This window comes from Cervus canadensis, chromosome 4, assembly GCF_019320065.1.
Source record: "Cervus canadensis isolate Bull #8, Minnesota chromosome 4, ASM1932006v1, whole genome shotgun sequence".
Classification (NCBI taxonomy): domain Eukaryota; kingdom Metazoa; phylum Chordata; class Mammalia; order Artiodactyla; family Cervidae; genus Cervus; species Cervus canadensis.
In genome coordinates, this window is record NC_057389.1 from 81,177,854 (window position 1) to 81,192,343 (window position 14,490).

General features: G+C 38.1%; 1 protein-coding gene across 1 annotated transcript in view; it reads left to right on the top strand.

Moving 5' to 3' along the window:
* Positions 1-3,872: 3,872 nt before the first annotated feature.
* CCDC192 (coiled-coil domain containing 192) overlaps positions 3,873-14,490 on the top strand; it is a 181,842-nt gene continuing 171,224 nt past the window's right edge. The window contains exons 1-2 of the mRNA XM_043467572.1: positions 3,873-4,181; positions 9,740-9,745. Of these exons, the coding sequence (XP_043323507.1) occupies positions 3,873-4,181; positions 9,740-9,745 (315 nt within the window). The remainder of the gene's footprint in view (positions 4,182-9,739; positions 9,746-14,490) is intronic.

Here is a 14,490-nt window from a genome sequence, read left to right on the forward strand (position 1 = left end):
AGTCTTCCTTTGGGAGGCTGTCTTTGGGTGCTTGGAGAGAAGTTGGCAGAGAGTGGGGTGACCTGGGGATGAGAAGCACAAGGATGCAGGCTCTCAGGGATAAAGTCTGGCCTCTGGCTGCCCTCAGTCTCATCAGGCAGGTTGGATAACATCAGCTTAATTTGTTTTGATGGTTTTGTTAAACTGAAATTTGCTGCTGGGAATAATAGCTCCAGGTCATCATGTCAATAGCTGAGCTGTTTAATTTAGGTAAGGTATCAGAGTGAATCAGTTATTTCAAAATATGTCTAATAATTTGAGTCAAAGTGATGTATTATCTGTACTTAATGAGGTTCAGAGAAATGGAATGTTTCTCCAAGTTTTGATTAGATTTTGCTTCTGCAAAAACTTCACTCTCTCCCCTCCAAGTTATGCACTAATGCACAAAGATGAAAAGATAATTGAGTCTCCAGAAATTCTGTATCTCATAAGAAAGTGCACCACTATTCTAACCCATATAAAAAGTATTTATAAATATTCAAAATAAGTATTAGTACATATTTATAGCATCTATTACAATATAATATTCTTCATATATTAAGGTCTCATATTAAATCAATGAGGAAAAGATTAGCCTTTAAATTGAAAGTGGACAAAGGACAAAATTTCTAATTTATAAAGACATACAAATACCCAATAAGAGATCCAAATAGAGGCAAAGAAATAAAAAAATTTGAACTTAGATATCATGTTTACCTGTAAGTTTGACAGACATAGAAAGTATTGAAAATATCATTATTGTCAAGGGTATAAGAAAAGTCTGATTCTCATGTCATGGGTGGGAGGATGAAGTTGGAGGATGTAATCTTAAATATGTATCAAGTATATAATCTTTAAAATCCAGTAACCACTTTTTCCATTTATACTATTAGAAAAACAAGGTCACAAAGATGCACATATATGCTTATTACAGGTTTGACCAATAGTGGGAAAAACTGCCTGTGCACATAGTAATATAACTTTTTAAAGTTAAAATTTGTGAGAAATGACATTATTATTCAAATATAGATACCTATGAAATTCTACTAACTGAAAGTGATCATAATTTAACCACATATAACCATGTGTAGTATGAATGTTTTATATGTTATTCATCTTCAGGTACACACACACACAAGCCTAGAAGATTATATACCAAATGCGGTGTCTAAGTCTGCTCAGGTTGCCATAACAAAATACCGCAGACTGGGTGGCTTAAAATACAGACACTGATTTCTCACAATCCTAGAGGCTGGAAAGTCAGAGATGAGGGTGCTAGCATGATTGGGTACTAGCTTGCAAACAGTTGCCTTGCTGCTATATCCTCACATGGGTGAAAGGGGGAAGGAAGGTAGAGAAGGTAACAGAGAGAGAGTTCTCTGATTTCGTATTACAGGGACACTAATCCCATCATAAGGACACCACGCTGATGACTTCATTGAAATCTAATGACCTCCCAGAGGCCCCATGTCATAATACTATTACATTAGGTGTTAGAGCTTCAACATATGAATTTGAGGGGGCCTGGAACACAGACCTTCAGTCCATAATAACATGTGGCAACCTCTGGGTGGTAAAATTCTGATGATTCTCACTTTTTTGTATCTTTTATATTATCTAAATTTGGGGGACATAGTATATTGAAAATTCATGGCCCAGTGACGTTGCTTAATACATGTCTTTTTCCTTTCTCCTTTCTCATCCCTGTAATATTGGAGTCCACTTATCTGAGTATCTGTCCTCCTTTTCTCAATTTTTTTTTCACATTATGAGCTCTGGAGGGTAGAAAATTTGATAAACTCAGCTTTATCTCCAGGCTTTAGCTCTGGACCTATCAACGGCAGTCAGTCAATACATGAATGCTTCTCATGTGTTTGTTATTGAATAGCCGGTCACATTTTTCAGTTAGGGAAGAAAATGTTCTTGAATCATATATTTAATGCAAAGGAAAATTAAATTGTAAGACATTTTAAAATTGGATGTAGTTCAGAAACATTCTTTGGGAAAAAGTAAGCCCTGTTTTGCCTGCCTTAAATGCCTAAGGAAAATACTATAAATTCTAGAACAGTCTGCTTTCCCTAGGGGCTATTTCTACTTGGAATCTTTCTTAAAATAGAAATATCTATGTCCGTGGTGGTAACTATATTCTGAATCTTATTAATTTTTCTCCTTCTGAGTAAAGCTGCATTTGGCCTTTTGCCTTCAAATGTGTTCTTACATTCTTTTCTGACAATTATGTTATGAAAATCTATAAAAAGTCTCCCATAATAACTTTCTTTGTGACTGTTTAACACGTAATGCTGAGATCTGAATGGTCCAATTCCAGAACTGCTTTGTGGTAAAAAACAAACAAGCAAACAGTCTAGTACCCATAAGGTAACTTTCAAATTACTCAAGTTCTTAACCCTCAGTATACTAGGAAAATAATCATCATTACTGACCATCTGGATTAAATAAACTCATCTAAATTTTTTTCATTCTTAAAATTATTTTCAAATAATTGACAGAAGAATAAAGGCATAGGTTTAAAATTTAAACATAGCAAATCTAGCTATTACCAAGTAAAACTTTTGGCACATCAGTGTTATAAGATACAGCAGGATACTGTCACACATTTCCTTAACAAAGTAGGAAAGTTCAAGTTCTGTTGCAAAATTCTGTGTGATATAGCCTGTCCTGTATGAGAGTCTCCTTTTTGTCTTTAGAGGTATGTGTTTCATTTACTGATTCATAACCGAGGACATTCACCTAAGTCTCTCAGAAGTCTTGATCTAAAAGTTTGAAAGTCAAATATCTAATTTAAAATTTTCTAGTAGCCACATTAAAGTTTTTAAATAAAGAGGTAAATAAACTATAATACTATATCTTCTCTAGGGCTTCCCCAGTGGCGTAGTGGTAAAGAATCTGCCTATAAGGCAGATGTGGGAGATGAAGGTTCAATCTCTGGGTCGGGAAGATCCCTGGAGAAGGAAATGGCAATGGAATGGGTTAAAGTGGGTTAAAATGAAATGGAAATGGCAACCCACAACCCGGGTCTCCTGCATTGCAGGCAGTCTCCTGTGTTGTAGGCAGATTCTTTACTGGCTGAGCCACCAGGGAAGATGCAGCTACATGATGTCAATGCCAGATACTAAGAGTAACTAACAGATACGAAGAGTTTCTGATCCTTACGGTCAAGAGCTCAGGCTCTTTCCTTAGCTGTAAGTTCCCAGGAGCAATACCACAGAAACATAAAATCTAGAGCTTAAAAAGATGATTAAAAAATAAATAAATAAAACAAAGCAACTTCCCTCTATGGGTCAAGCATTATGCTAAGCATTTTCCCACATGACCACATTTAATCACCATGGCAGCCCCTGGTGAGTTAGCATTTCCTCCATTTTTTAGAGAGGAGGAAGTGGAGGCTCAGGATAATTAAACTACTTACTTAAAGTCAAACAAGTAACAATCAGTCAGAGTCACATTTGAAACCAACAGAACCCATTCCAGTTAGTATTCAGGAGAAAATGGATTTCAGAGGATGCCTAGGAGAGTCAGAGAATTGGTCTCGGAGACTACACCCAACTTCCCTGTCAGATTCTGGTAGAGAACCTACTACTGCCGCCACTGGGCAAAGGCCCCACAGCCCCTCCTGCTTCCTTTAAGATGTTACTTCTTTTTTTTAAGATTTTTTTTTTTTGATGTGCACCATTTTTAAAATATATTGAACTTGTTACAATATTGTTTCTGTTTTGTTTTGGCTTTTTGGCTGCAAGGCACATGGGATGTTAGCTCCCCTACCTGGAATCCAATCTGCATTTCCGGAATTGGAAAGTGAAGTTCTTAACCACTGGACTGCTAGGGAAGTCCCGGAGATGTTACTGCATCTGCCTCCTGTCACTGCAGCCTCTGAAAACAGAAGGACCCTGCTCACCCAGCCAGACTCCATTCTGTTGGGCACCTTTCACATCACTCTCATTTATGCTGAATCCTCAGGCTGCTGTGTCAGACGTGGGGAGCCTAAGTCACGTGCCTGCAATGGGGCACGGAGGGCCAAAGGAGGCTGGAGAGGGAGCTCCTGGCTTATTCTTTGGGGAGATGGGGTTCATGACATGGGAAATACTCCAAACAGGGAAAGACAAGGCATGACAAATGGCCATTGCAGAGTGCAAGATGAATTAGATGTAATGATCTCGTCATTTCACAAGCAGCTGGGTCCCACTGAGTAAGCTCTGCCATCTTCTCTGATATGTGGCCATGCCTCTTAGTAATATTTTGACTGGGAGACCTTAAAAGAAGTGGAAATTTACAGCAAGAGAGAGCTCTCTCATCTGTCCTCTGCTTACCTTATCACAATGGAATGTACTATGGAAATTGTGGCTACACTTTTATCTGATCCAAAAGGATGCATCACATTTCTCCTTCAGATCTTGGTAAAGAGGGGAGTCTGAGCAAATGCCAGGCTGGGTTGAAGGAGGGGGAGACTGATCATGGAAAAGGTTTCTCATGGAACATCAAGTTCAACTAAGGATTTCCTTGCTAGGTTTTGGAAAGAGCATCATTAGAGTCTTCAAGTTTTTAACCACTGCAAGTTAACATTTTAAAATTTTTTCTAAAAGTTTACTTATGTGGAATCTAAAATTCACTAGTAGACAAAAAATTACCTTTACTTTGAACAACGTCAATCATAAATCATTTGTTGCTGATTATATACAGAATAGCCAAAATTTATTCAAAAAACTAAATTTGAAAAAATTCCATTTGGGCAATAAAATTCTATCACCTTACACATAAACTGAGCTGAAAATCCTTCTTACAGGCATATACATTTACTGAACCACTGGGATACACTGGGAGGATGAAAACATTGTTGGTCAACATACCTAAATATTCAAAATCCAGTTGGAAATGATGTCTGAGAAAATAAATAATCCTGTCACTAAAAACTCAGTTGTATAAGGCACTATCCTTACAAACAGGGGAAGTATTTGCATTATTAAATGTCCCACTAAGTCAAAATTTAAAACAAATAATATTTGGTAAATGTTTTAAACTAAAGGAATCAAAATCTTTTCCCTCATGAGAGTATTTTACTATGCTTTTTCCTTAAATTTCAGTTTTTATTTTGTGCAATCTTTTTTGCAGTTCTTTTTCACAATAATATTAATCACAATTCATATTAATTCCTTCATGCCATAACTTATCTGCTCTATACATTTGTTTTATAAGTTATTTAAAATTTTATCTGTGATAAATATATATATATAACATAAAATTGACCATTTTAAGCATTATTAATTTACAGTTCAGTAATGTAAGGCATGTTCATGTTTTTGTGCAACTGATATGCATAACTTTTAATTTTGCAAATCCAAAACTCTATACCTATCTATTAAATAGCATTTCCTCATTTCATCCTCTCATTTAAAAAAAAAAAATTGAAATCATTTTTTTGGAACGTAATCAAACTTAAAAACTTTTTCACAGCAAAGGAAAACACAAGCAAAATGAAAAGACAATCCACAGAATGGGAGAAAATATTTATAAATGAAGCAATCAACAAGGGATTAATCTCCAAAATGTACAAACAGCTTATGCAGCTTAATATCAAAATTCAATCACAAAATGGGCAGAAGATCTAAATAGACATGTCTCCAAAGAAGACATACAGGTAGCCAAAAAACACATGAAAAGATGCTCAACATCACTAATTACTAGAGAAATGCAAATCAAAACTATAATGAGGTATCACCTCACATCAGTCAGAATGGCCATTATCAAAAACACAAATTACAAGTGCTGGATATGGTGTAGAGAAAAGGGAAATCTCCTTGGTGGGAATGTAAATTGGTACAGCCACTATAGAGAATAACATGGAGGTTCCTTAAAGAAGCTAAAAGAAGAGCTACCATATGATCCAGCCATCCCACTCCTGGGCATATATCCAGAGAAAACCATAATTAGAAAAGATAACACATACCCCGATGTTCATTGCAACACTACTTACAGTAACCAGGACACGGAAGCAAACTTCAAGTCCATCAACAGAGGAATGGATAAAGATGTGCTACGTATATAGAATGGAATATTCCTTAGCCATAAAAAAGAAAAAAAATACCCATTTGCAACAACATGATAGACTTCGAGACTGTCATATTGAGTAATGAGAGTCAGAGAAAGAAAAATATCATATCACTTCTACGTGGAATCTGTAAAAGGGCATAGGTGAACTTATCTGCAAAGCAGAAACGGACTCACAGACTTAGAAAACAAACTTATGGTTACCAAGAAGGGAAGTTAGGGGTGGGATGAACTGGGAGACTGGTACTGACATATATACACTACTATATATAAAATAGACAACTAATAAGGATCTACTATAAAGCACAGGGAACTCTTCTCAATACTCTGTAACGACCTATATGGGAAAAGAACTTAAAAAAAAGTGGATGTATGTAAAACTGATTCATTTTACTGTACACCCAAAATTTACACAATATTGTGAATAAACTATAGTAAAAATTAATTAGTAAAAGATAGCAGCAAATGTTATAAACATTGAAGCAATTTTTAAAATGGGTCAGGGTATCCACAGACAGAGGGGGAAATTATGTTTTAAAGTCTCTGAAAACATTCTACTAATGTTTTGGTAGATGACTGTAGCATGGATAAAACTCAAGACCAATTGTTCATAAAACTACACAATACATAATATTTTAGTACCTACAAACATCGGAAATACATTCAATCCTTCTCATTGGCAAGTGTTAATCAATGAGGAATAATCAAAGGTAACAGTCCTCAAGATGTTTCCTATGTACTTTGATTATAAACCAAGAATCACAGAAAATACCCAGTACTGCTTGTCTTTCTTTCAGCAACATCTAACACTAATTCAGAATTACTCTCCCTGCTCCCAGTGATTTCAGAACAAACCCAGTCTAAATTGATTTATTGGGGAAGATCAATCAGCAGATGTTTGGCAAGCAGAAGGTTCAGTGTGCACTGGCCCACCTTGCTTGTGCAGAAAAGACAAAATAAGACAATGTACACAAAGCTGTTGACTTTGGCCCTAGGGTTTCAAAGATACCATCTCATCTGAAGACACAAACTCATTACTAACACTTAACAGCTGGTTTCATCTCTGATGTTGAAAAAATGCTTTTTCCCTCTGACAATAAAAGAACTGGAAAGAAAAGCCATTATAAATATAAGATAAATCACATGAAAGCTCTATGAAAAGCTTACTTATTCCCAGAGTAAAGAAATTCACATCAATGGCAAAAAAACTGAAAAAGTTTATCAGTTATGCGTGCTGTTCGTGGCAGACCCTATTACACCCTACCAACCTCTCATCACCTCTTCCTTGCTGATAAAATATTTATTTGGTTGTTTATGATGAACTTGAGTCCAATAAATGATCATGATTTAGACAGAAAAAAATAAAAATCACTTTTAACAGCAAATCACCTTGCTACATCCTTTCTCTTTTTCTATTATGAAAGAAATATATTCTCATTATTAAAATCTTTACTTCACCGTCAGCATGACAGGTTTACTAGTGTGGCTCAGTTACAAAAACCAGGCTTCCCTGGGAAGGTATGTTTCTTGCTCTAGTGTCCAAAGAGAAGAGCCATTCTGATTCTTTTGAGTCTGGGGCAGCTCTAGGAAGAGCAAATTACTCGCTTGTTCATCTGCATGATTTACAATAGAGACAACAATAACCTATTCATACCCTCGTTCATTAATATTTGGTATTTTATTTTAGAATATAAAGCAAAGGTGCTGGAATACACTATTCCCTCTAAACAAGGAATATATAATTTGGGTTACATAAATAGCATTGAGAAAAACACTTAAGCAACTTGAAAGTAAATGTGAAACTGTGTGCTTATCGCGCACGTGTGTGTGTGTATGTGTGTGTGTGCAAGCATGTACAAAGGCTTTTTTTTTTTTCTGGTAGGAGAATTGATAGATATCATTAGTTAGTCAAAAAGATGTGTGATACCCAAAGTTTTAAGAAATCCACCCATAAAATCAAAATGCCAGAGGGCTGTTTTAAGTCACAGAACACATTCTGTAATATAACATGAACCCACATTCAGGTCTCCTGTAACCCAGAACCTGTTTTACTACTAACTTTTATTTAAATGATGAAAGATACAAACTACTTACTAGGTCCCTTTTCCTCTCTAATACCATCCATTCACAGTCTATGAGAACTTATCTAGTAGTATTGTTTGAGATAGACCTGGGTATCTGAAAGCAGGTTAGAACTTCTCTTACCTCCTTCTAACATCTATTAGAATCCTCATCAAGGAGAAAAGAACAGGCCCCATAGCACAGAGTAATATATTATGAGTGAGCATAAAAATGTTCAATTAACCAAATTCTTGACATTCATTTTCACATAAAACTAAATCCAGGACTTTTGTATTGGAGAGAAACTCTAAACTGAGTATCTGGTGAGGGTATTAATCCTGAATGTCTGGTTCCAACCTATTTCCCCATTGCTTAACACAGTACCTGGCAAATGGTGAGCCCTCAGTAAATATTTTTTGAACTTAAACGAATTGAATCATGTTCAATTGAACTAAAGTTAGTTGGCCTGTTAAGAGTTTTAGGTAAGCCATTATTTAAAGTAATATTTATGAAGCTATCATATGTTATACGGCCATTTCTCTTTAACTCTGGCGCCAACAATCTTTTTACAAATTAAAACCTGAATCACCAATTCCTTTTATATACCTTTTTCTTTTGCTCTATTGTTGATGCTATGGAAATGGAAAAAGAGTTAACCTTTCACAGGTTGTAAAGGTCGACCTTATAAAAGGTCGACCTTTACAAGTGTGGGGTTTTGTCCAGAATAACAGTATCTTGGAACTGTGCTAAAGTGACTTGATATTGAATTCAAGTCCATCTTGGACTTGGTCCAGGGGAATTCAGGGAACATAGTTCTGGAATAGCCACCTGACAAAACATTCAATGTATAATTTATCAGAGGTCACTTAGATAGAAGGCCTCTACGCTTTTAGATTTTATAAACCAGTAAGAATTTCCATCAAAAAATAATTGGTTAGTTCTTGTAGGACTGCCAATTTTTCAATTTTTTCCAAGACAAAAAGAAAACAGCAAAACACAGTAATTCCCATGTACTATAACTGACATTTGTTAAAGACACATCTTCTTCACACAAACAAATGTAGAATGATCATAATCTCACAATAAAGGACAGTCCTCTAAATAGAATAAACCTGGCTTCATGAAAAATTCACAATGTCCTTTTCAAAAGTTTGCTTTCATCCTTTTCTTGCTGACTGGTGAAAATGTTATCACAAATCAACACTGATCTATGGGCTGGCATTTGGGAACCACTAACAGAATTAGACCCTTTCAGCCTGAGATTTCTTTGTTACTCCCTCCATATCCACTCTCCACCCTTCCCCCACTTGCTCTTTCCAGGGAGTTGGTCTCTCTGGACTTGCTGTTGAGGTTCTCTTGCCCTCTGGTTTCTCATTGGGTTCAGCCCAAGGAACATCTAGACAGAAGTACAGCAGGGGATTGGAGAGGAGGGTCAGGCTATTTATTCCACTGGTCCACCCACCACCACTGCCTGGACACAGGTTGGCAGCAGCTGTATTTTTCTGCCCAAGACCTCAGTTTATTGGATGGCCCTCCCTGCAAGCTCCCTTTCTAGATCCTGTGACAACACTCCCACATTACCTCTCCCCCTACTCTTCAGGCCAAGGTAAGACAAAGAGTATCTTCGCATCTGGGTGAGGGCAGTGGGAGGTGGAGGGGCTGTCTCCCCACCCTTGGTTGACACTCTTACCCGTCCTCTTCACCATTCCTTTCATCAAACTGCCCTCGACCTCTTTAACTATGTTTCCTTCTGAAACCTGACCAATGCACTTAAAGATGAAAAGAATAAAGCCTCAAGAATGGGCTTCCCTGGTGGAGACGCAGGAGTTGCATTTTCAATCCCTGAGTCGGGAAGATGCCCTGGAGAAGGAAATGGCAACCCACTCCAGTATTCGTGCCTGGAAATCCCACAGACAGAGGAGCCTGGTGGACTATAGTCCATGGCATCACAGAGTTGGACGTGACTTAGCAACTAAAGGAGTCAAGCTCCAGAGTCATATAGCCCGGGTCACACAGTCAGTGAGTCAGGTTAGGTCTACAACTCCAGTGTGGCCTTCCACATTCCAAGCAGAGTTCTCCTTAGTCAGTGCTCATCCGTCATCCTCCCATGACCATCTCCTTTGAGGTCATAGAGATGAGCACTTTCTAGAAACTCTTTCCACCGGGCTTGGACAATAGATGTAGTTGGTTCATGTTTCAAACTTAAATATGTTATTTAGTGATTAATGACACAATCTCAACCACAGAGAAATACTGTTTTCACTATAACGGGTTGGAATCAGGAAAACTGAATTGTTAAATGGTTGCCTAAAGAGAAACTGGCAATTTAGCCTAAGAAGCTATTGCAAAAGCTAAGCCCAGAGGGCATGAGAGGGACTAGCTTTCCACTGTAAAGTGAATTCTGATGACTAGAGATTGAGGGAAGAGTGGAAAAAAAATCTGCCTGGAGGTAAGAGGCTGAGTTGGGGTTCTGAGGGAAGACTTTAATCTACGTGAGACATATAAGCAGGTCCTAGAACGGTAAGACAGTTTAGGGCATTTGTTGCTTGTCAAGCTGGGGGAAAGAGGAGTAGGGCCACAGTAATAAATAGACAAGACATCAGCAGGAAGCTTGACTATTGCAGAATGTGTTGAAAGCATGTTTTATCTGGCAGGAAGTTACTGGACCACTAGGCAGGGGCTGCTGCTAGAGCCTTGGATGTTAGTTGCTCCAGATTGGTAAAAACATTTAATTGTCTTAAACTGACTTACTGCAAAACACTCTTCTGTAAAGGCAGAAGGCCATAACCACATCTTTATTTAGCAACCTTGCTTTTAAAGAAATGCACCCACATATTTAATATATTAACTTTGTTCTAATTGCCTACTTGACTGAATTTCCCACTGCCGTGGTTTAATCATTTGCTGTTACAGAAGTGTCTTAATGGGAACTTTCTTTTCCTAGGGTTTAAAAATTAGTTAGCAAGTTTTTAACATCAAATGATTCTCTCTAGAGGAATTAGAATACAATCTGTAAAAAGAATATTAATTGAGTACTTCATCTGTCCAAGCAGTTACCTGATTTATGTCATTTAATCCTCACATCAACCCTGCCATCATCACCCAACCCACACCCACCGCCTTGCCCTCTGCTGCGCCGTCTGGCCCCTGACCTTGGCACGCAGACTTGATCTGGGGCTCTCAACCCAGTCAGTGTTCTAAGCTGGATACTTGGAAAGGACTGCTCAAAGGAGGCACTGTTACAGCCTCTCAGCATGAAGGACTGCTCCATCTGGTGCGGTCACCTTCTTTGACTGCTGAGCCTTCAGTCAATCAACAACTCTTTACTGAGCTCCTAGTAAATGTTCAGGGCAGTGCTGTCTGGCTGCTGCGGGCGGGTGTCTTTCTAAATGCTGCATGTGGATTCAGAGGCAGGTGAAAGATTTCAGTGAATCAGAGATCTTGAACCAGTCCTGAAGGGTGAAAGGGATCTCTATGGCTGAGGAAGAGCAAGGTCATTGTAAGACAGAAACATAATGACTCAGAAATAGGGAAGGGAACAATGAAAAGGTGCTGAGTTGGCTTAGAGATATCAAGAAAAATTAAATTAGAACAAAGAGTAGGTTTTCCTCCAAATTCTCAAATGAGGAACCTCTGTAGCTAAAAAGGAAATCTACTCTTACGGTGTTGCAGAAGGCTCGTCATCTAGTACACTGTCCACTTTAACACGAGAGCGTAATAATCAAGTGTCTTGACTGTAACCAAAAGTTCATGGAATTTTTAATATTCTGTAATAGTCTTTTACTTTGACCATCCTGATTATCTTAGGTACATGCATTTATATTACTGATAGATATTTAGGTAGAAATTCTTAGGACAAAGAGTGGAATTTAAAGGCTGGAATACACATTGAAGTGCTGGGGTTTACCATTTGAAAATCCACAGACATAGACTCAATCCCCAATCAACTATATATATCGTACATTTTTACTTTTGATTAAAGTAGTTGATGAGGGAATCATATTAATCACAATACAGTTTTGTGTTCATAAGAAACATAAATTGCTTTATATACACTGTGTCCACATGTACCTGAGGAAAATGAACTTAATGATGTAAGTTCCACCTTTCTGCTCTTATATCATTGCATCCTGCAAAACAGGGACAGTGACCAGCTACACCTAACTGTTTACACTCCCTGAAAATAGACACCTACCTCCAAAACTTCCAACGCCAGGTTTTTTACTTATTTCTGAGATTCCCTGTGTGCATGTTCAGTTCTGTCCAACTCTTTGTAATTTCATGGACTATAGCCCGCCAGGCTCCTCTGTCCATGGGATTCTCCAGGCAAGAATATTGGAGTGGATCGCCATGCCCACTTCCACGAGATCTTCCTGACCCAGGGATCAAACCCATGTCTCCTGCTTTGGTAGGTAGATTCTTTACCACTGAGCCACCTGGAAAGCCCTATTTCTGAGATTATTCTTGATTTAATCTGTAGTCTTGTTTGGTTAATGGAGGTTGTTTCCTATTAAAAAGTGCTTGACTTTGTGTAAGCCATTTTTACTCCAAAGTAGATACATTCATGGCTCTTCCCCTTAAAGGAGAGGGGGTAAGAAGGCAAGTCAGGGAATGGGGAGTGACGACTGGGATAAAAGTACAGAAGACATGCTTTGCACTCCTCACAGTCTGCTCAGAATGCTCCCTGTTCTATAACACACGATGCTGTCTTAAATCTACCTTTACACAAAGCCCCATGCTATTTAATAACAGTCTCCAGTCAAGCCTGTTTCATTAGGCTTTGACTTGTAATGCTTTTGTTTTACTGGGAATGGTTGTCCTTTCTGGCAAGGAAAATTAGGGATGTTTGGAGAAAAAGACCTAGAGAAGTAGATTAGATGATCTTGCTGGGGCTACTCAAGGATTTTTCAAACTTCCTCTTGAGGTCAAACACTAGATAAGAAGATTCTCTTGGAAATAGTGATCTAGATCAGGGACTCTTAGTTGGTTTTTTTTTTTTTTAAATAGTTTTGACTCTCAACAATTTCCCCTTTAGGCATAAAATGTTTTGCTAGATAAACTACCTAAAAGTATAAATAGACAACAATTTTGTTTTGCGGCTCATGTTTTGAGATGTTTTAGACTGACTCTTGAAATTATTAGAATCATGTATGGGAGAGTGAAAATTATTGGTTCATCCCTGAATAGATAATATCACTGTTCATCTATTAGAATATCACTGTTCTAACCCAGAATTTTTACCCACCAAAGGCTGGGGGAAAGTATACAGTCTTGTGTGACTTAGGAGCCATGCTCTTTTTGAGACAGAACATTTTTTTGCCCCTCATCCCATGGAGTTTCAGTTTTATCAGAGGTCCATGGCAAGGCTTTAAGTTTCAGAGCATGGTATGAGCAATTATAGGAACTGAATGAATGCCTTATTTTTATGGCTGGTTCCATTTACCACCAGATGGCTCTATTGTATCATCAGGAAATGCACATATGTGTAAAATCGGTGGGCTCCTAGACCAAAGGGAAAATAAAGCAGCAGTTTTGTGGGTTTTTTTTAACATGTAGAACACAGTTCTTTCTTTCCTCTGGAGTTAATTGGAAGCAGCTGCAGCAGCTGAACATTCACAAGAAAACAGGACATACCCAAGGATATAGGAACATCAGAATCCTAACACCAATGGGCTTTTCCTTTGACATTTCCACATTGCTGTTTATTTATTAATTAATTGTCTCAACGGCCAAAGAGTAGTCAGGAAGTGCCCTAGCGTTAGTAGTGCTAGTAAGTGACAATTCCATACCAATTTTGCATATTCTTTGCTTGTACATGAGAAACAGCAACTTCAGAACAATTTTGAGAGGCAAGGACTACACATCTGGTGATGTGAGTCATGTTAGCCATGTTGGAGATCCAACCAGTCCTTCCTAAAGGAGATCAGTCCTGGGTGTTCATTGGAAGTACTGATACTGAAGCTGAAACTCCAATACTTTGGCTACCTCATGCAAAGAGTTGACTCATTGGAAAAGACCCTGATGCTGGGAGGGATTGCGGGCAGGAGGAGAAGGCGACGACAGAGGATGAGATGGCTGGATGGCATCACCGACTCGATGGACATGAGTTTGAATAAACTCCGGGAGTTTGTGATGGACAGGGAGACCTGGCATGCTGCGATTCATGGGGTCACAAAGAGTCGGACACGACTGAGCGACTGAACTGAACTGAACAGAGCCATGTTCTGGGGATGTATAATCTGATTCTAAACCATGCGGTTTCTTTGCTTTAATGGAACTTGTGACAAGAAGGTGACAATCAAAGGAAATGAAAGTTTCCCTGAGTTGAAATGACTAAGATAAATGAATGTT